Here is a 23,142-nt window from a genome sequence, read left to right on the forward strand (position 1 = left end):
AGGTGTTGGTGGAGAGTAAAATGCCGAGAAAATCATATCAAAATATAATAAAGAGGGTTACCTGTTTAGAATGCTCGGAGGGGAGGGTCTGATGCAGGACGGGCTCCTGGGGAATGTCTAAATGCTCATTCTGCCAGAGTGGGTGACACCATGGGGTAGAAACCCAAGTAGTGAGAGTGGGGGTGGACCCACATCCTGGGGAGGACTAATGCCATCAAATAGAGGGAACTGTATCCCTCGAGAGAAAGGGTGGCTCCCAGGGCATTGGGGCAGTTGAGTAAGTTAGGACCTGAACACTATTCCATCTATCTCTGGAAGTGGCTCCTCAGGAAACGGAGGTTGGCTATCACTGAGGACACCAAGGTGGAAGGGAAAATGGACGTTAAATGTGTGGAACCAAAGTAAATGGGGGGTAAGAGAGGAGTTTCTTGAGAGTACACAAGGATGGATATAAAACATGTAATATTACACTATAACATATAGGAGATGACAGACTGATAATGTAAACCATAATGTAAAACATAGGATAACTAAAAATGTAAAGAACTGTGTATCCTAAAGTATGCACCACAATGTAAGCACAGCTGTCACCTTGTTAGAAAGCTAATGTCTCAGACTCTGTACATCACTTTAAGTAAATATGATATGAATAGGGCGTAAGAGTATCACTGTGGAAGGGAAAAGGTTTTCTGGTGGATGTGTGGGAGTGCTGTATATTATATATATACATTGCTGTGGTCTAGGACTCCTGTGAAGAAAAGCTGAATAATTGGGGGGGGGGGGGGGGAAAGATAGGATGTGGAATTTTTCAAGTCAACATTCTTTATCTAAGTTCTTTATCTAACTTTATCCAAGTTCTTTATCTATCCTTTAAGCTCATCGCTATATGCCATTCCCTAGTAAGGGACCATGAAATTATATTGGGCTTCAAATTTCGGGGAGTTCTGGATCACAGAGTGTTTCAACAATGGCAATGGAGGGATACTGGTATGGGGTACCAATGACAGGTGATATATGGCTGACAGGGAGCTGTACAGAACATATGTCCAGGGTGCATGGTAATGTTTGGATATACTCATAGTGGCAACAATTAAAAACCACAGTAGGGGGGGGTACTGGGTTCCTGGCCAGTGGTGCTCTGTCGTGGTCCCTAGGGGAGCAGCGACAGTCTCCCAGGTACAGTGGCGGGGACCGGGAGGGAGTGAGGGTTCAACAGTGAGCCCCTGATGCTAATGACTATGCTTGTGAGCTGATAAACCCAAAATAAGAACAAGGCCTAGAACAACTTTGTGCCTGGGAATTTCCTCCTGTCAGCCTTCATGTTACTCAAATGTGGCCAGTCTCGAAGCCAAACTCAGCATGTAAATGCAATGCCTTCCCCCCAGCGTGGGACATGACACCCGGGGATGAGCCTCCCTGGCAACGAGGGACCACTATCAACTACCAACTGATGATGCAACTGGAAAATGACCTTATACGGAAGGTTCAATGCGGATCAGCAGAATATCCATGTCTACATAAAATACCATGACTTTAAAATGCTGTTTGACCTAAAGTAAGGGGGAAATGGAAAGGAGAAATGAGTTTCTATGGCTACGAGTTTCTAAAAAAGAGTCTGGAGGCTGGCAGAAGGTTTGCCCTCATGCACAACTGAGCAGAGTCAGAGAGACAGATAAAGCAGATACAACCCCCAGATATTGGTTCCTTTGAGGGCTAAAGAGACCCACGGGAGTTATGGTCATGGCCGATGGGGTTAACTACCAGGGCAGATGGCCCCTCTTTGGAAATGGTGTTTATGTGTGATGAATCTGGACTCAGATGGGATCTCCCTTCATAAGACTTTCATGCCAATGTGCTGGAGGTGCAGTTAATGTTGGGGTTTAAGATATATTTAGGGGATTTGAATCTCTGGACTGACAATGTGATAGCCAGATCCTGAGCCTCAACAGACTCCAGCACCTACAATCTGATTTATTGGACTTACCACACTCAGCTAAGATGGAGTTGAAGAAGGACAACCACCACACCATGGAGCCTAGAGTGATTACAACTGAAAATGGGAGGATTGCATCCAGCATCCAGGTGGAATCTGACCCTCCTCTTGACATAGAGGTGCAATGGACACAACCAATCCAATGTCCACATAGAAGAGGTGGCATTGGAATGGGAAAAGTGGACATAGTGGACGAAGGGTATGGGGAAAGGCAGGAAGAGATGAGAGGTGGAGGCGTCTTTGGGACATGGAGCTGCCCTGGATGGTACTTCAGAGGCAATCACCGGACATTGTAAATCCTCACAGGGCCCACTGGATGGAATGGAGGAGAGTATGGGCTATGATGTGAACCAATGTATATGAGGTGCAGAGGTGCCCAAAGATGTACTTACAAAATCCAATGGATGTGTCATGATGATGGGAACGAGTGTTGTTGGGGGGGGGAGAGGGGGGGGTGGGGGGATGGGGTTGAATGGGACCTCACATATATATTTTTAATGTAATATTATTACAAAGTCAATAAAAAAAAAAAATTCTGGCTCTAACAGTTACAGCTGAGAACTTTAGACAAGTCATTATACACTTACAACTTTAGTGTTAACATTTGAAAGCTAGGAATAACTTATAACCTACTCCATAGCATTTTGAGCAGGGTGAAAGGAGATTAAATTATGCAGGGCACTGAGCAAACATTAACAGTTTTATAAATACTAATTCCACTCCCTTATTCCATCTTCCTTCTCTTTACTGTTTCAAAAATCTATATAGCATTTACATGTTTATTAAAATGACTGGGTGCTTTTCAAAGAAAAGGGTAAATTTTTACCTTTATCGAACTGGTGATATCATAAGTCCACCAATTTTCTACTATAATAAGTAATACTATCTACCATACTACTGCTATACTACTATCACTATAATACGTAATGCTATATAATATTAGTATTTGATTCTACTATACTGTAAGATCTTGTAGAAACACTGCCATTCTTTGAAATCTGAGCACAGACAATAATACTGCTAAATGAGATTAAGTTTTTGTTTAGGATGATAAAGTTTGGAAACAGTGGTGAAAATTATTGAGTACCGTCAATGCCCTTACTTTTAAAGAATTGCCCACTTAAAATAGTTAAAATTAATTGTTATATATATTTTACCACAATTAAAAACTTAAAATTTTTTTTACATAGACATTAAACATTTGCATTAAAAATATAAGGAGTTATTTACATTATTTCCTTTAGGATCAAGGATTGAATAAAAATGATCTTATAAGTTAGGATTTACATTTGTCAACTATTGGTTTTTATTAACTTCTATCTGCATTTTGATTAACACAATGACTATTACCATACTTTACACAAATAAAATCTAAGTTTCAAATAGATTTATAATAGGGTTGTGTAACTTTTTAATGTAAATTTGTATTTTCTCTCTGTAATAGAAGCTCTAAGGATCACTGTCAGTGTCTGGGATATATCTGAATAACTAATACCAATAGTTTCGCCATATTAGATATTCAGCACCTCAGATTATGGACATGAACTGCTGGAGGACTTGAATATTCTCATAAACCCTAAAGGAGAAAAGAGTCATTGGCAAGGAAAAACTGTTGGTTTGGCTTTTCCTCCACAATGTCTACAAGTCATTTTCATCTCTAAATTCTATAGAATTTCTGTCACTGTAAAGTTTGATTAAATTAAGAACATCATACCACAACTAAGCAAATGTCTCATAGAATATTCAATTACCTAAATGACAATTTGGCCTCTATTTCCCTCAACATATAAGATTCAGCTTTTCTAAACTTGTAGAACCACATCTCTCATATTTATCACTGCAAACATGGGCTCTACATTTCCTGATGCTAAAGGAGAAAATACATTGATAGCTGCTGATCTGAATATATAGGCAAAGTTGTTGGCTACAAAAAGGAAATTTTAATTTTTCTTCAAACAACTAATTATGGTTCAATTATTTTGCATTGCTTCCCCTATGCAGTCAATTCTGAATGAAGGACACATTAATACTTCATGATAATATATATTTTTAAAGCTCCTTATCTATTAATATAGTAGCATATTGAAAATATAACATACAAAAAATATTTAAAATAATGTGTAATTCTGAACATTTTAAAGAAGGTTATAAAATCTAAGTTTCTTTATGAAATACTTCATGTCTAAAATTCCACACACTGTGTTTGCACTTTTTGATTAATCAGAAACTTTTAATTCCACTTGAGAGGTTTCTAATATCCATTTTCCTCCCTTCATTTTTGTCACTGTAACATTCATTAGTATCACCATCAAAGGATAATAAACAAGAAAAGGAGAGAAAGAGCAAATTCATTCACTTTCATACTTTTCAGTCAACTAGGTTAAAAATTTATTTATGGTGTTAAGAAAAAAATAAGGTGATAGCAAAAGATTAAATTGTTACAAGGAATCTGGGAACTATTTATTTCATTCATCCACATTAGTAATATTCTCCAGGTCTGGCTGCAAAAACGTTGTATGGATACAGATCCTTTACAGTCCATAAAATTTTTTTCTGTAAAAATTCTTTCATTCATTCCACACACATGTACTGAGGGTTGAATGGGACCAAGTCCTATTCATTTTTTTTTTTTGTCTTTATTTTTTTTTTTATATTACACTAAAAAAATATGAGGTTCCCATATACCCCCAACCCCCCTCACCCCACTCTTCCCCCAATAACAACAATCTCCTCCATCATCATGAGACATTCATTGCATTTGGTGAATACATCTCTGAGCATCGCTACACCTCATGGTCAGTGGTCCACATCATAGCCCACACTCTCCAACAGTCCACCCAGTGGGCCATGGGAGGACATACGATGTCCGGTAACTGTCCCTGCAGCACCACCCAGGACAACTCCAAGTCCCGAAAACGCCCCCACATCTTATCTCTTCCTCCCATTCTCTACCCCCAGCAGCCACCACGGCCACTTTCTCCACACCAATGCCACATTTTCTTTGATTACTAATCACAATAGTTCATGAATAGAATGTCAGTAAGTCCACTCTAATCCATACTCTATTCCTCCATCCTGTGGACCTTGGAATGATTGTGTCCACTCCACATCTATATAAAGAGGGGGCTTAGATTCCACATGGATGCTGGATGCAATCCTCCTGCTCTCAGTTGTGGGCACTCTTGGCTCCCTGGTGTGGTGGTTGACCTTCTTCAACCCCATGTTAGCTGAGTGGGGTAAGTCCAATAAACCAGAGTGTAGGAGCTGAGGTCTGTTGAGACTTAGGGCCTGGCTATCACACAAGTCCTATTCTTGATGCTGGGTATACAGCAACAAACAAAACAAAAATCCCTGCCCTCAGGGATCTTACTTTTCAATAGAAGGAAAGAGATAATTTTAAAAAGTACAAATATATAGCATGTTAGAAAATAAGTGCTAAGAAGGAAAATAAAGCAGGAAAAGAGAGATATGGAGAGTCCAGTGCTGGGGTAGGGGTTGATGTTTTTAATTGGGTGGTCATTTATTCCCATATTCTTCCCTAGAAATTATTATACTAAAAAATTTAAAAATCTACTTATTTCTATTTTTCTAAGAACTTATTTCTATTTTTCTATTTTTCTTACATTAAGAGGGATATAGCAAGAATAAATTTCTGTTACAGAGAACAGGTGGATAACCTCAAAAATAACAAATTTAATGACAGAATGCCATTGCTTTAACTACTTTCACAAGTCTGCTAGTAACATGTGGATATTTCATCATAGTTTTTATTAATAATTGATGATGTGATAATTCTCTGATAAAACTTGATAGTTACCATAGGGATCACCAAGTAATAACAAAACAATATTATAATCTTGAGAAAATATTTTCATAACCTGTCTTGATTGATTTGCTGAGTTTGGGGTGAGAGGAACAAACAACTCTTCAATATACAACTGATGTCCAGACCTACATTCCAACAGTGGCTGAAAAATATTTATGTAGGGTCTCTACCCTCCCCACCCTCAAACGCCCTTTAAAAACTTGGTGTAATAGTCAAATACCACCCAGGCCAGCTGGGTTATTCGCTGGTAACACGAGGTCCCTAAAAGCTCAGAAGGCTGGCTAGGTCTATGTCTAGGCCGGCTTATCAAAAAAAACTTTTGTTGGTTACTACCACAAACTAGGTTATCTTAGTGACGCTTTTCTAAAAGACATAAAAACTTCTAAGATTTTCAAGCGTTCTCAAATTACTCATACTGTGACTCTCTTCCCAGCATTTTATTGAATCAAATATTTTAAAAGTAAGAATATTAGAAATTCTACCCCCAAAAAGGAATACCTCCATGGTGATGTGACAGGCTTCCACCATTAGCAAGGATTTCTTCTCTAGCAGCTGCCTGTATTTGGAAACAACACAACAAACAGTTGCTACTTAGATTTTACTCTGGAGTGAAATGATAAGACCTAACACTGAAAGCAGGCACATACTTCCTAGATTAAAAAGCAAACTAGAAGCCCAATTTTCCTCTTTGGTTAGCTGTGTTTAAAAATCAATAAGAACATGCAGTCTAGCTTTATTAGTTTTTCCCCTAATGAATAGTCACAATGTCTACAATGAACACTTTGAAATTCTAGGAAAAAAAAAAAGATAAAATGACCAACTTTTTCAAAATAAAAAAGTTCTGGGAATGTAAAGTCAGGGTCTACTTTTTTTTTGGCAAGTAAAGAGTTTATTGGAAAATGAGAAAAAGCACTTGGGCATGCGCAAGTGAGAGACACACCTCTACTTTGCAGTAAACCTCTCATTCTACCAGTAAGTATTACTGCATGGCTAACGTTTATTGATAACTTTATGTCCAGAAAAGTGGCAATCAATATTTCATTTATCTTCACTACAGCCTTATGGCTAATTACAATGAATCCCATTTCACAGATAAGGAAAATTAAATTTAGATAGGTTAAATTACTATCCCAAGATCATATAATGGTACCAAAGCTGGGATTATTTACAAAGCTAAAGCAAAATCATGGCTGAACCATAAAAACTTTTGTGGAAAATGTGTTTTAAGTCAGTGCCTTGAGACAAATTATTTGTCTGTCTTATATTAGGATATCTAAATGTGAAGAAATAACAACAACCTTGTTTTACTCTCCTTACCTAATTTAGGCCTTGGCTAAGCTCCTTATAGAGTATGAAGGTTAGAAAGAGAAACATTTATAATAAAATACAGAATGACTGTAGTACCTGTAAAATATAATACAGGCTGGAATTGCATTCAATTTCTAATTATTCATTAGTATGTAAGCGCAATGAGGTAAAGTATCTGCAGTGCCTTGAACCTCTCAGATTACTAAGGTACATATAGTTTTATGAGGATTTAGGCCAGGGTAGGAGAGGGACCAGGTGGATGGGAAGGACCACATCTCATTGCAAAGTAATATATAAGAATCCTCCATCACTTAGGATTTAGGATTTTGCAAATGAATTAAGAATATGTTAGTCCCTGCTCTACGAGATTATATCTTTTAACTAATTATTTTAAATAATCAAAGCAACAACTACTTGAAGATTAGAAGCACTTCGAGCGGCAGGTTAGACTGAGAAAGAAGGAAGAATTTCACTCTTGCGGTACCATAAGGAAGAGGCCTTTGGGTAGCCAGAGGGCAACAAAACACTAAAGCATTGAAAGACTGAAGTGATGGATCTACTCATTATTTTGGTCAGGGTGATTGTTTCAGAGGTGTATACATACGTGAAAACTCAAATATGTGTTTACTATATTTCAGTTATACTTCAACAAGGCTGAGTAAGAAAAGGGGTAAGGAAAGATAGGAGGGAGCCAGTCAAACTCTGTCTCTGGTTTGAGTCTAAAAGTAAGCCAATGAAAATCATCTCACAGTATGATCTTTGGCAGGCATGCAAAGAAGTTAAAACACCAGGACACCTGCGATTTTACCTCCAGTTTTCTAAAGCTCAGCTATTGCTCCTCTTCAGTCTAGTCTGTTTCAAATCTATGCACATTTGTAATGAGAAATAGTGGCAATCAACTGGAGGCTTTAAAAAAGTTAGTAGCTTAAGGCCATTTAAGAAAAGTAATAGAGACAACTAACAAATGAATGCTAATAGCCTACATACAGCTTTAGCAAACAAAAAATTACAAGGTGAGAATAATATGACAGAAATTTATACCAAAAGCATTATGGCGACTGACCTTAACAGCAGGAAACACCTGGAATGGTCAGGCTGCCAAAGTGATACCAAGGATTCCTATAGGTCTTTATTACTTAATTTCATCAGTTATTATGTATTGTAAGTAACAAAGAATCACAGGCTCCAATAGTAGAGGATATTAGTTTCAGACCCTTAATTCGGTAGGCAAGCCAGTACAATGGTATGCTTCTCATTTCCTTGGGCTAGCAGCCTAGCAACTACATGTGCTAAAGAGTCAAACCAAAATTCATAAATCGATAGTACAAGTTTATTTAAATTAACAAGAGAAGGGAAGAGCAATATACATGTACGCATAATTACCTCAGTTTGTTCAAACACAGTCAGTGGGTCACTAATTCCCCTGTAGTTAAAGGCAAAATAGAAGTAGATACATGCACCTGCATCGTAAGTCTGTGTCACCCTAAAAAAACAGACAAAATCCCCACAGGGGTTTTAAGTAAAGTGAAATGAGATTCAACATCTAGAAACCTAAAGGCAAGATCACCAAAATGATTTGCTTAAGTTATAATTTCATTCTCTACCCAAAATTCCCTCTACATTCTCTAAAGCAATGTTGAATGGCCCTCTAGAGTTGCTGCCAAAACTGATAAGCTGAGGATGCAGTGGGAAACAAAAGAATTTTATATTTATTTAAATGCCAGTTTAGTTATATATGACAGGTATATATTCTATTATTCTCTTGTATATTTAATCCCATGGAACTAAAGCTTCTATTGGGAAATAAAAACTTCATACATTTCATCAGCAACAATGCCCATCTTATTAAAGTTGTTTTGTTTTCAATAAGTAATAAGAGCTATTAGCAACATATATGAAAATATGTAACAGATAATCTGATAAGTCTATTGGTATTATTTTAAATAATCACCATAACAACACGACTGAAATGTAAAAGTTAAAATTTATAAAAACTATGGCATGTAAAATTGAAATAAAAACATTTCAATAATAAAAGTAACACCAACTTTTTCTCTTTCCTCTATTCGACTAATTTTATGCACAATAAGTTTTTCGTGTGGTATAAGACAGCACTTGAGGCACATCCAAATAACCAACAGTACAGCTCCATTATTTTTCAGAAGAATGTTTTCCAAAGTGAGGTTCATATGTATAGATGTCAACTATTTTTGGCATTGCCATAGTAAAGAGACATGATATAAAGCATGTGGCCTTTGAGGGAGGCAACCTTAGATTAGAATAAAAAACATGATTCCAGTCTGACCTCATCACTGCTGAGAACATGAGCATGAAATGCCTAAAAAGCACAGGGACATGCAAACACTGACTAAAATCTATTTTCATTATTTTGAAAATCTATTACTGGTAAATGTGGACAAGTTATCATCTTTTTCAAGTACATAAAGTGCTCTAACAACAATACTATGAATTTGTCATTTGTTTGGATTCTCCTGACTCAAGAGACTTAAACATTCTGGGCAGAAAAATGTAAATCACTGAAGTTGGGGGGCAAAAGAATCTCTTCGGTGTTTGCTATAATTTTGAAAATAAATGACTATGAATTAAACAAATCAATGACTTTTTTTTACATAGATTATTTAAATGAACTGGAAGAGACTCTTCCATATATAGTCAAAACATGATGTTTTCTCAGGATGTAGGGTAATGAATAATACTCAAAAATGCTGATAATTCTGGGTTTAGTTTAATAAGCTGCCTCATTATATATTAGATACCTTGAAAGAGAACACATAAAAATAGACATCAATAGCTCAATGCAGCTTAAAAAGTCCAGTTTATAGACAGAATGCAAGAGAGATATAATGATACAGCAAATGTGGCACAATTTTAATATTTGTGGATATGAGTGAAAATATGATGGCGTTCTCTGTAAAGTGTTTATATTAGTTTTGGTAGCAGTCTTGCATGAAAGTATTTCAAAACAAAATGTCTTAAAAATTGGTAAAGAACAAACCTTACAGGCTATACTTGAAATCTGAATTAATCAAATTACAATGAAGGATCATACTAATTATATATATAAAAAATAGGGCTACGTCAGATTGGAGACTGACAGAAAATGTAAGAGATTCTTCTAGGTAAGAAAAATGCCATATTATCAAGATCAACCAAGAGATAACAGGGAAGAGTAAAATAGCCAGACATCCAGGAACACAGGAAGGACACAAGCAAACAGGAAATTCAGGGAACAAAGTAGGGAATAATGAACTAATAATAACTATAATTCTGACATCAGGAATAAGAAAAAAGGATCTGAGGAAGAAGCCAAGATTAAAGGAAGAATGGTAAATAACTGGAGATGTGCCTTCACTTAGCAGCAACTCTGTTGCACACAGGCTCTCTGTTGCACAGAGGTCTCAAGTCTTCTTACATGCTATTCACCCTGCCTGTATTATTGACTTTTCCTCTTTTTCAAAAATTACTTCCCACATTGAAAGGACACAGAAGCCAAGAGGCCCCCAATGGTCAATCTGAGATAATTTGGGCAACAAAGTGAATAATGATAATAATGGCTATAATACATAGAATAAAATATCTGAGTCCCTACTGATACAAACATCAATACATACATACATACATACATACATACATATATGCAAACACATAAATGGGGGAGATGGAACAGCTCTTCCTTACAGAAGAATTCCAATTAATAAATGTAGAAAGAAGAATGAAAACAGAAAATCATCATTTTCAAATATCATGATATAGTAACTATTTTAAGCAAGAATCATCAAAAGGAGATTGGTGACTGGGAGAGAGAATAATGAGTATATGTGAGAATATGTGCATTGTCTTAAGATATATCCTCATAAGATACATATTAAATGGGAGGGGGAAGGGAAGTTGTTGTAACTTCAAAGTGGAGAAACCTGCTGGGCACCAAGTAATCAAATTTAACATCATCAGAAAGGAGATATATTGGCAACAGATACCTCCTGATATGACGCATTAAGAACACAACTTCACTTCTATGGTACTCTTACCAAAATGTATAAACTGAATTCAATCATTACGAAATAGCAGACAAGCCCAAACTGAGAAACATTCGACAGAATAACTGGCCAATATTTTTCAAAAGTGTCAAGATCAAGAAAAGATATAGACTGAAGAACTGTCCCAGATTTGGAGAAGATTAAACAGACAGAGAACTGAATGCACCCTGTTTTCCTGGATTGGACCCTGAACCAGAAAAAGGACATAAGGGGGACACAATTTAAAAATTAAATAAGGTTTTTAAATTAGTTAATAGTATTATAACAATGTTGATTTTTTATTTTGATAATCATAATCATCATAATATGGTTATATAAGATGTTATCTTTTGGGGAAGCTGGGTGAAGGGCATGTGAGAATTCTTCGTACTATTTTTGTAACTTTTTTTGATAAATCTGAATTATTACCCCAAAAAAGTTTTAAAACTTAAAAACAATGTAACTGTAATTCCAGCTGTCCCAAAATAAAGAAATAAACCCCACTTCCCTCACTAAGGAGACATATATATATTAAACTAAGTATACTGCTGTTTGTGGTGTTTTGCATGTACTTCAGAAAGACATATTCTTAAATCTATTCCTGTGTGTAGAGCCATCATAAGTAGGACTTTGTGAGGAGGCTACTTAAGGTAAGGTGTGACCCACCTCATTCAGGATGGGACTTAATCTATTACTGTAGTGCTTTGTAAATGGAATGAATATATAGGCGGGGGTGAGGGGGTGGGGAGCCGTTATAAAGAGAGGAAGAGAGAGAAGTCCCGGAAAGCAAGAAATTGAAAGCAACGAAACCTGGAAGAGAAGAGAGAGACCAGCAAATGCTACCACGTGCCTTGCCATGTGGCAACTGGACTTCAGGCCTTGATGATACCTCAATTTGGACACTTTCTTAGTCTCAACCTGTAAGTGAATAAATTCCCATTGTTTAAGTCAACTCATTTCGTGATATCTGCTTTCAGCAGGCCAGGAAACTAAAATACTGCTAAAGACAGTCCCAAGAAGACTGGATGGAACTTGGTGATCAGTTGTCTTCCAAACTTTCTCAAAGTTAACCCAAATTGTACAAGAACTTAAAATTCAGATACAGAAGAAATGTTCCAATAGCAAAAATGATCAGAGTAGATAAAATACAGCATCTTCACTAAGTTCACATTAACAATTTTGAAAAAAATTGAATGATCAAATCAAATGCAGTGACATGGCCTTAAATAGTGCCTTGGAAGGTTATACACCCTAGATTCCATGTGTGTACATGTCATATGTGTGTTTACAAATAATCAAAACAGTTAGATTATTAAATCATATATATGATATATACCTGGGATCTAAAAATGCAATTAGATGACACATATAAAAGAGAGCTAAAGTAATAATAGTCAAATCTTCAAACCCAATTTACTGAAGTTCCCAAAACAGAATTTAATTTAACAGAAGGAGCAAATACAGGGGGAATACTCTTTTTATTACACAACACAAACAGAATCTAATCTAAAATTTTAATGGTCTTTTAGGCTAAATGTTAGGTGCCTCAAAACAGAAGAAATGAACTGTTTAGCAATGTTACTGCCAATTTACCAGCTGTGCTTTTCTTCTAGCGTTAATTCACACACATAAAAAAGGTACCCTGTTTATATTTTAAATACCAGATCTCCAAAGTTTAAGAAAAACTGGAGACCCATTTCAAGTATGAAGGCCCTACCATTAGGAATAACGAAATTCAAATAAAATTTGAAGGATGAATGAACTGACTGAATTTATAGCAATTAGTAAAATATACATTATTTATAAGAAAATTATTAATATCAATAAATAGAAAACGTAACTAAATTTTAATAGAGCACTGACTGTCGCCTTGCAACAAATCTAGCATCTATATTACAGTTTGGTTTTCAGTAGTTAAGCAGGCTTCTAAATTCACTCCAAAGCTTGATGGCACTGAGTGATCTCAGTCAAAAGAAAAAAATCCAAATGATGAAAAATTTGGATCCGTTTCAGAGAGTGACACAGTTCTAACAACGTTAAACAGTTCAATTCTATCACTTACAACTCTTAAACACTAACCTCCTCCAAAATTATCTGAACAAGTGGTAACAGTGTGGCTGCCAAAATCATGATATTACTCTTTAATTTGAAAAAAAAAACGGTGCTTTACATTTTTGAAGGCCTTTACTTATACTAGACTCATTATAAATTCCCAAGCCTTCTCCAGATTGCCATTTAATAGACAAAAATGAAATAAATTAATTCAATAAACGCAGCCCAGCACCTACTAATGTCAAACTCTAGTTAAATGTTAATCGAGCATGAGTCAAAACTCTTATTTATTAAAACCATTCAGATCACACTAGGCTATATTCTAACCTTTGACTTAAGATGGACACAGAAGATGAGCATGACGCTTTTAGCAGAAAATTATTCTTTAAATTAAAAATATTTAATAAATATTTAATGTATGATCAGTTCAGTCTAAATAAGCCAATTCTATCTACCCACAATACATAATAAAGGTTCTAAGATGATTGCCTTCTGCAGACTGAGATTTAAGAATTAACAATGTGTCCTATGACAGAATCTTTTACTACCCAGAATCTTTTACTTATTTTCAGTAAGTGGTGGTTTATCACAACGAAATTTTAATAATGGGAGGGAAGTTCTTGGAGATGTTGAATATTGAATAGGAAGTTGGAGTAGGAGGAAGAAAGGGCAAGTGGTAAAGTCTATTAAGTATCCACTTGACAAAACAAAGGTATAAAGATTTCTCCAATATAGGAGAATAGGTTCTATTATTTAAAATGCTTGAAATTTTAATGGTAACAAATGACTTTTGGATTATTAGGCTTGATTTGTTTTCAATACTATAATAATAGAGGTCTGACAGACCGGACTATCAAGAAAAGAGCCAAGATTCAATTCTGGTTGATAATGTAAATAAATATATTTTTTTCCCTGTGAATTTAATAACTTTAAGATAAAAAGTTCACTTTAAAAAGAAATTCAAAAATTTTTAAAAAGGTGGGGGGCGGGAATGGGACACATACATTATTATACCTTCATTTGGAAAGGTTCTCTCCAAGGTCAATTGCTAAGCTACCCTTAGCTTTAACAAGTTGTAAGCTTTTTTAATTTTTTATTTTTTTGGTATAGGACAAGATCCCTATTTTCCCTTCCTTCAGATATCTCAACTGCCCAGTCAATAATTTTCAAAATCCATTTCTTTTTCAAATTTTATACTCTCTGATTCTTCCCACAATGTACAAGCTCTAAAACATGTTAATACACACACTTGACTTGGTATTTCTTGCAATGCTCTTCCAATCCTGACAGTCTCTCCCATACAGAAGCGGAAAATACTACTTCAAAGAGACTCTTCTGAATTGAAAAATGAACAGTTAATAAGTAAGAAAGATGCTTCCCTCACATGACAGGTTAGAATTTTACTTTCAGGAGCACAATTTAGCAAATTCTAAAAAGTAACTCTACCAATGGGGACAATAAGTAGAACTAAAAAACACAACTAGGAGGGAAGTATAAGATGAGAGAATGCAAAAGACAGAGAAAAGAAGGAAATAAAAAACCTTATAGAAGAGACAGCATTTTAAAGAACTCAAAAATTATTTCTAGTCTTTCAAAGCAGATATATCCAAATTATTATGCTTTGTCAAAATCTTAAAGGGGGAAAGCAGGCCTAACAATTGAGTATCTTCATGAGGACCCATCATAGGCAGGAAAGACAAACATTCTTTTTCATACTAGTATGGATTATTTACCTCATCCTTAATGTAATTATCTCACAATAACACTTTGGCATTTATATATCCCTTCAGAGTTTAAAAGCTTTATCATAAGCTTTCTCATTTCATTCTTAAAATAGTCCCATTAGGTCGATGGTATTACCACTACATTACTGGTAAGACTGGAGCTCAAAGAGATTAAATAACTTATGAACAGCAGAATAGTGCCTTTACTTTTCAAATACGTGTAGTTTCTCACAATACTAAAAAGCTAGGCAGAGAGTTGCTATGGAGATGCATTTGGCAGTCTAAACCTGGTTCCTGAGCTGCAGCATGACCAGGTCCACCTTCCAGGGCTGAGATTAAGTGATCCCACACGTAAATCAAAGGAATAAGCATCATGAACAGAAATGCATAGAAAATGCTGTTATGCTGAAGCAAAATTGTTATTTCAGATGTCCAGCATCTGGAGCACTTAACATTAGAGATATTAAATTGCTTCTTAAATTACCTTTTATTCATGCTTGTGTTGTAGTAAGTTTTGTTTGTTTTAAAAATAAATATTGGAGATGTGTTTCTGAAAAACAACCCCCCCACACACACATATGGAGAAAAATGTGAGGCAATTACACAATACAGAATGTTCAATAAATTTTAAAAGGCATTTATTTTAAGGTACCCTTTCTCATGATCTGTCCTGATTTCCATTTATTCTCCATTTCTACTTAAGTCTGTATTTTTTTAAAAGAGGTTAATGTTCAACCAATCTTTATACATTTAGCTTCCTGGGGATTACCCAGAAAATAAATATCAAAAGACTGAACATAAAGTATCCCTTCTCAAGAAAATCTCCTTTTGGGTAACTGCTATTTAACAAAGAGGACAAGATCATCAGTTAATCAGGCACTGTCCACTATGTAAGGGACTAGCCACATGAGGCTTTTAAATTTTTTTAAAATTAAAATTAAATAAAATTTAAAAATCAGTTTCACAGTGGCATTAGCTGCATTTCAAATGCTCAATAGCCACATGTGATTAATGGCTACCATACTGAACAGAGCAAATACAGAACAATTCCATCATTGCATAAAGTTCTATTGGAAAGCACTCAATCCTCATTTGGATCTTTTTCTACTCCCACTCCTTTAATCAACTAATAAAATGGTTAAAGGGCTTCTTTGATGGAGAATGAGCTATGCAGACTAGGTATACAATTTATAGCTTTTTGACAGTATATATAATTTAGTTTCAGGGAAAGAAAAGAAGCCCTGTTTTCTTCCAGGAGCTCAGAAGCTTGGCTGTTTACTGTCATCGTATCTAAATAGGGTAGAAGGCTCATTCACTGAAGGGTTTCCTAAACGCTTAGGACTACTGTAAAATTCCAGAAGCACTATCCTAAGAAGGTGGTTAAGAGAAGGTTAGGAAAGCTTGCTAAGTGGAATGGACTGAAGCTTTTCCTCACCTGGCAAATTACACTTCTCCATTGATTAAAAATTCGTTTTTCAGACTAAGGAAAATAAGAGCAAAAATAACTCACCTGCATGTAGAAAGAGGAGCAAACTGAACACCCTTCTCTTTGCATTCCCTTGTTATTCTTTCTTTTACATTTCTACAGAGATCCACAACCCTAAAAAAGTAAAAAACTATAGTAGATGAAGACCAAAATGTAAAGTTTTTTAGGGGCAGAGATGGGGAGGAATGACCAAGAAGACAAATGTTAAAATATGTAATATCTAGAAGATGGGTTCATGGGGATCTAATATGCTCTGTACTTTCTGAAGATTTAAAATATTTCATGATTTTGTAATGAAAAAAGCACAGCACACAAAAATAAAATAAAAACATATCGACATTGACATTTTTTTTACTCAATAAGCTAAGTCACAAATCCATTTTTTAAAAAATCATTTCACATTTCCTAGTTTTGATTATTAATTCCTAAAACCATATTTTCATGTGTTTCTTGTAAAGAAACCCTTCTAAATTTATTTCCATTTACTCTAGTATACTTCAATTCTAGAATTTTTGCTTAAATTTAAAAACAGAAATTGTACATAATTTCTTTCAGAAATAACTTAAATCCAAGTTAATACCTTCTTTAATACATTTAATACATATGCATAAAAATATGAAAAGTTAATTGAATATGAGAAAATAAGTTAATTATTGGGGCACTTTTTAGAGACCATTTAAACATATTAATTACTTAAGAATTCAAATTAAATCTAAGCAAAACCACAAAGTTACATTTAGTGTCCAGTAAGATTCTTCAAATGTTAATTTCAATAATACCGTCCTTTCTCTATGGGCCACAATTTGCCTCAAACAAAAAAAAAGGCTTAAAAATATGGCATTCTGATGAGGATATTAATTTAAAGAAATTACCTTATTTCAATGTTTCTCTGTAAAATCTTTAAAGTTTATATATTCACACACAAAGTTACATGACTAGCAACTCATATAGCATATTTGAATAGTATTAGGCATTTTATTACATTTTACCTGTCCCAAGGAGCAGAAGTCTCAAAGGATTCTCCTAATACATAGTATTCCAAACCCAAGTCCTGTTGACACATACACAAAAATCAAACAAATTACAACAGATGCCAAAGAATCAACAATACTGTTGGTATTTCACGTTCATTGTCAGTACTACATGTTTATAATTTAACCCTGTTTGCTCCTTACTATCCATGCCATAAAAGTTGCCCACACAGTAAGATACAGCCTCCATGAGAGTAGGAATCTTGTCTGTCTTGTCCTCAGTATCCTTGGCATCAGGCAATCACATGATTCAACTAGTTCTCCATTGAATGGAGAATCCAGGAACCGTTATGTATATGAAAAAATACAAGTAAAATAGATTTTCAGTGGTCTAAATTGCAAACTAACTGATAACCATAAACTGGTTAACAGGGTAGAAGGAGGAAGAGGTTTGGGAAGAAAAGGAGAAGTTAGAGAGAGGAGAAGATATGCTCTTGTCACAAGAGATGTGAAAAGATTTCAAATAAAATTTTATAAGATAGAAAAATCAATACATGCCAAGTTTTGAATTCCAGTAAAATGAATCACTTCAACACTGCTGGCAGTAAAAATCCCCCATATTATTGATCTAAAATGTGTTTTCTTTTCTCTTATGTATAAACATTTATTTGTTCACAGTCAATGGCATTTAAGCATTGGGAAAATAAAAATTAAGATAAAACGATGCCAGAAGAAAATTCTCTAACTAACTTTTGACTAAGCTTTATACTATTAACACTAGCTGGAACCTCAACAATTAAGAAACTTACTCCAAATTATATCTATCCTGAGTTTAGGATTATGGGAAAATAGCTAATACTTTCAGAGAAAATAAAGCCAAAATGTTTACTATGGAGAGAACTTGGGATAATGGCAGTCTATGAAGGAATATACTTTTTATGAGTTGCATAAATCTTATTTTTCAGATCTAAAATCATGTATTAATTTTTAGATTCTGTACAACACTCTTCTCTTAACCACAGTTTGTAACACAGGCAATGGACAATAAATGTACTTTTCCATATCAGCATTACTAGAGAAAAGGAGACCTAAAGGTTTCAAATTCACTGCAATTTAGATGAAAGGATTAAATTATTTTAAAAATGAGAATACATTAATTCAAGCTTGCTTAAGGAATAAAAACAAAGGATTATATAATTATTTCCTCCAAAACAATATCCAAATGAAAAATGGTCTATTTAGTATTTGGGAAATCCAAATTATCTATAGACTAACTAAAAATGGCCTTTAAAAAAAAAAAAGGCAAGTGATGGCAGAAAACAATTAAGAACTCAGAGTATATTTAAGAGTCAAAGTAGAAAAACAAAAACAAGCAAACAAAATAAATGAATGAAAGAAATATCAAAAGAACAACTTCATATCAATGAATATAGCAGACTCTTGGTTATCATGACTTACAAAGTGCCTAAGAAATAGAAAATCTAGAATTATAAAAATTTTAGAGTTCAGATATACATGAACTATTTCTTTAGTTTTATATAATAATCATCATCAGTGAATCAGTCACTACTTGGAATCAAGCAAAATATCAATTTTTAAAGACACAGTTAAAGAAAGATTTATATATTTTTAAAACATTTAGGTCAAGTGAGAAGTGTTACTAAATAAAACAGCTTGATTCTAATAAAGTAATGCTAGGAATGGCATGCTCAACTTTTAGAATGGTGCTCCATTCTTTTAAAGAACAGAAACATGTATCAAATCATTGTTAAGTTCCTGGAAAACATATATGAAAGATTTAAATGGGCTTTTGAAGATTTGTAGCTAATCATGCAAAATGATGTGCTATATAACAGCTGCTTAAAAATTAAGAAAATAAAAAAGATAATTTCATTTACTTGAAGAAAAAGTATTAACTGCAACATAAATTAACAGTGACAAGAGAAATATGAGATAACTTACTCGAATGTATGCAATGACATAGGTTAGCAAATAACCTCTCTGTCCATTATCCTCACCAGCTGCCAACCCACTGTAATTAAAAGAATAAACTGTTAATATATTCAAATGAATTATTACAAAATAAATAAAACTAACCAAACTGGACAGAAAGCCTCAAGATATCTGCTTAACATATTAACATATAACACAATGTATATTGTTTTTATCTTAACATATTAAAGAGCTCTCAAGAGAATAAACGAATAAAAATCTGAAAATACCTTTAAATATTTCAGATAAGTCATTTATTTCAAACTTTTCCCCCAAACAGATAAAACTCATAGGAATTTCTTTTTTTTTTTTAATATGAATTTCATCAACTTCTATTCATATTGTCCAAAAGGGTAGAAAAAGAATTAGCTATGAGAAACAATCTTAAATAATCTTCACAAACATAACGGAGACTAAAAATCTGGTTTAGCCCACATATAAAGAAGTACGAAGATTGACTAGGATCTCCCAAATATTAAGTAGTTTCTTGAAAACTTGAGAAAATAATGTTTGGAGGGCTACACATGGTGTTTATTCTGTGGACCTTTTGACTTTATAAATGGGAGAAAAAGCAAACAGAGAAATAATGAAGTTTTCAAAGCAACACGTAGTCAAGTGCAAGTCTAAGTAATAACACCTAAGGTCTTATTACTATGAATATATAAATTATCCATTTCAAATGAAAGTAGTTTTTGTTCTGTTTTGTTTTAGGAGGTACTAGGGGTTGAACCCAGGACCTCATACATGGAAAGCAGGCACTCAACCACTGAGCTACACCCACTTCCCTCAAATGAAAGTAGTTTTATCCATAGAAGTTATATTTGTTAATCTAGTTAGAATTAATCCATACAACATATAATTCAGTCCAAGTCATTCCTTATTTTAATAGAATGGTTATTGCTTTCTACTACCTTCAGAGTAGAATTTTTAAGTGCCTTTTTCTATCAGGCAGAAGTGAACGTTTAACTATTCTTAGAAAACTAAACAAAACTTACCCTAAATTTTCAAAGTACCCACTAAAAAGCCTTCAATAAAACCAGATTAAAAGGAAAATATTTTTTCCTTGTGACTTTTCTTGGGTCACAATTGATGATTAACTTTTATGCCTTTCTTCTCAGTGCCCTAAATACACCTCCTAATGCTGAGTTGGCAGGATAGCCTTTGCAGCATACTGACTTTTAAGCCAAGCCCTTAAAAGTCTTGGTTGTCACCCAAGACTCAGGCCTTGAACATCTATTATTTGATTCTCTTCTGGAAGAATCATTTCTCTTATGGCTTCCATTAAAACCTTATAGTTAAACCCCTTTCCTTCCCTGAAATTTTGCTGCATTTGGTGGTAAGTAAATAATACAATGTAGATGTATCCTTGTTCTATATGAATACCAGTAGCAAGGCAAGTTCCAGTTGGGTTGTATGGACTTGGGTTAAACTGGAATTTTCTGACTTATTATTATAGCTGGAAATACATAAATTAGTGTTCAGGAGTGGTAAATGAGAATACCCGAAATCCAAGGTGTTTGGCCATTAAGTGAATCTTAACACAATTACTTTTAGCTAATTTAGTTAAGACATCAGTGATTCTCAAAAAAGGAACTGTGGGAGGACAAAATGAAAGATTCATGAATCTCATCTTTTACAAGAAATTAATATTTCACTTGCTAATTTCAGAATAAGGTAAGATAAAAGTGAGAAATTAATTTGCAATACTTGAGAATGGTACAAAAATAATCTAAAAAATGTAATTTAGATCTTTTCCCCCACCCAACAATAACTGTACTTTAATAACAATAATTTCAGAAAATCCTAGAAGGGTATAACATTATAAATGAGAAAAATATAGAATGGGGGCATTCTAAGACCTACAGCTCCAAATCAAATGTTCATTTGTTCTCATTTTCTAAAAAAGCAGCAAAAAGGAAAAAAAGTAAATATGTACAAAGAAGGTTCAGAAATTAGAACAAACAAAATTTCTTCATATATTTTAGGAGCTGAAATAAATGAAGAAGTAAAGACTGGTGTCTGGAAAATTGTGAGTTTATGTTCTGAAAAAGGAAAGGAAAAACTGCAGTCCTGATAAATGACATCTTCACTATAGTCATCGATCAGTCTTATAATCAATCAAGCAGACAGACAGAAACCACACTATCATTATTCAGTTGGTTATAGATGTGAAATGTTTTCACATCTACAAAACAATAAGTGACATAGGGTGGAGTATAGATAATTTATCAAATACCTTTGGTTAAACACAATTTCCTTTTAAAAACATATTAATAGCATGCTTTATTTATACACTATTATCAATAACTAGCAACCTGATATGAATTTTTCCCAATTTCACTCTAGCACAACCAATATTACAGATTAGCATAATGCAAAAATCTAACAAAAATGCAATAAAAATATATATGATTAGACAAATAAGAGCAACATACCAATCTAATTTTCTGCAAACTTTGGAAGTAAACCAAAATGGTATCTTAAATTTATCATCAGTATATGATGACAAATTTAACACTAAAAAGGTATATTAATAACTGATTGGAGGTATTAGAATTTTAGTTTAACTTTCTCTCGGCAGTATGAATGTAAAGCCGTACCCAAATTTTGCAGCAATGTCATACACTTGCTTTTCATGTTGAAGAACCTTCTCACGGTCCCCCTCAAACAGTAATGTAGCTATACTTAGCTGATTTGGATTAAATCCTTTAAACTACAAAAAAAATAAAATATTGTTATTACAGATAAGTCTTAACCTCAAAACAGTATATCGAAACACATTTTGCTCTTTTCTCCTTTTGATTTGGCCTTTAAAATTGAAATCAAGAAGAATACTTAACATACCTACTCAGGTCATGACAATATAACAAAACTATGCAGCAGTGTAAAAACCCTTCACCTCAAAGTATATCACAGTGTTAACCATAATGACATCAATTCTTGCCATCAAATAAAAACCACAATGAATGATGAAGAATTTTTAAAATACTTCTAGAATAATAAACAGGTAGGTGATGGTAATAAGGAAAATTCTGAAACACAAGAGGGAGAAATCGATCTTTTAAATCCACTTAATTTTTCAAGAACAGAAGCTCATTAAAAAAAGACAACATTTAAAAGGTTCTGTTTCTTGGGTAAGTATACAAGATGTCTTAAGCATAGAAAATCAATGTAGAAAAACCAGGATTAGTAAATAATGGTGCTGCCACAAATGGTTAACAATTGGGGGAATAGGAGATAAAGAGTAATTTAGTTCTTTATGTTGCATCATAAAATTGAAAGAAATTCAAATAGTAATAAAGATAATTTGCTTTAAAATTCCTATTTAAAAATAGAGAAAAAGAGAAGAAAAAGGCTTTAATCATAATTCTGGAAGAAGAAAGACTTTTTTCTGAAAAAAGCAATCAAATAATCACAGGAAAAGACAAAAATTTTCACACCAAAAGAAAAACATCTATTAAAAAAGGGCAGGTACCTGTTTGGAAAAAATTATTTACAACATTTATGACAAAGAGCATCTAATAATCCCATTACTCAAAAGGGCACACACATCAGAGCACCAAGAGAAAAAACATGAAGCTGCCACCCCTGGTAAAATAAACATACCCAACTAATTCACACAAAATTTATGTTTAGAGAATATGAGGGAATGTTCAGTCTCACTGGAGTTTCAAGAAACATCAACTAAAATAAAGTACTGTTTTTCTCTTGTTAAATTTAAAACATAAAACAAAAAAATACCACAGGCAATAA

General features: G+C 34.0%; 1 protein-coding gene across 1 annotated transcript in view; it reads right to left on the reverse strand.

Moving 5' to 3' along the window:
• The window catches only part of AGPS (alkylglycerone phosphate synthase), a 152,797-nt gene that overhangs the window by 15,174 nt on the left and 114,481 nt on the right, over positions 1–23,142 (reverse strand). The window contains exons 14-19 of the mRNA XM_004476829.5: positions 21,990–22,102; positions 19,360–19,429; positions 17,416–17,477; positions 16,451–16,540; positions 8,511–8,610; positions 6,318–6,375 (exon numbers count right to left, since the gene is read on the reverse strand). Coding sequence (XP_004476886.2) covers positions 6,318–6,375; positions 8,511–8,610; positions 16,451–16,540; positions 17,416–17,477; positions 19,360–19,429; positions 21,990–22,102 — 493 coding nt within the window. The remainder of the gene's footprint in view (positions 1–6,317; positions 6,376–8,510; positions 8,611–16,450; positions 16,541–17,415; positions 17,478–19,359; positions 19,430–21,989; positions 22,103–23,142) is intronic.

This window comes from Dasypus novemcinctus, chromosome 7 (assembly GCF_030445035.2).
Source record: "Dasypus novemcinctus isolate mDasNov1 chromosome 7, mDasNov1.1.hap2, whole genome shotgun sequence".
NCBI classification, from domain to species: Eukaryota; Metazoa; Chordata; class Mammalia; order Cingulata; family Dasypodidae; genus Dasypus; species Dasypus novemcinctus.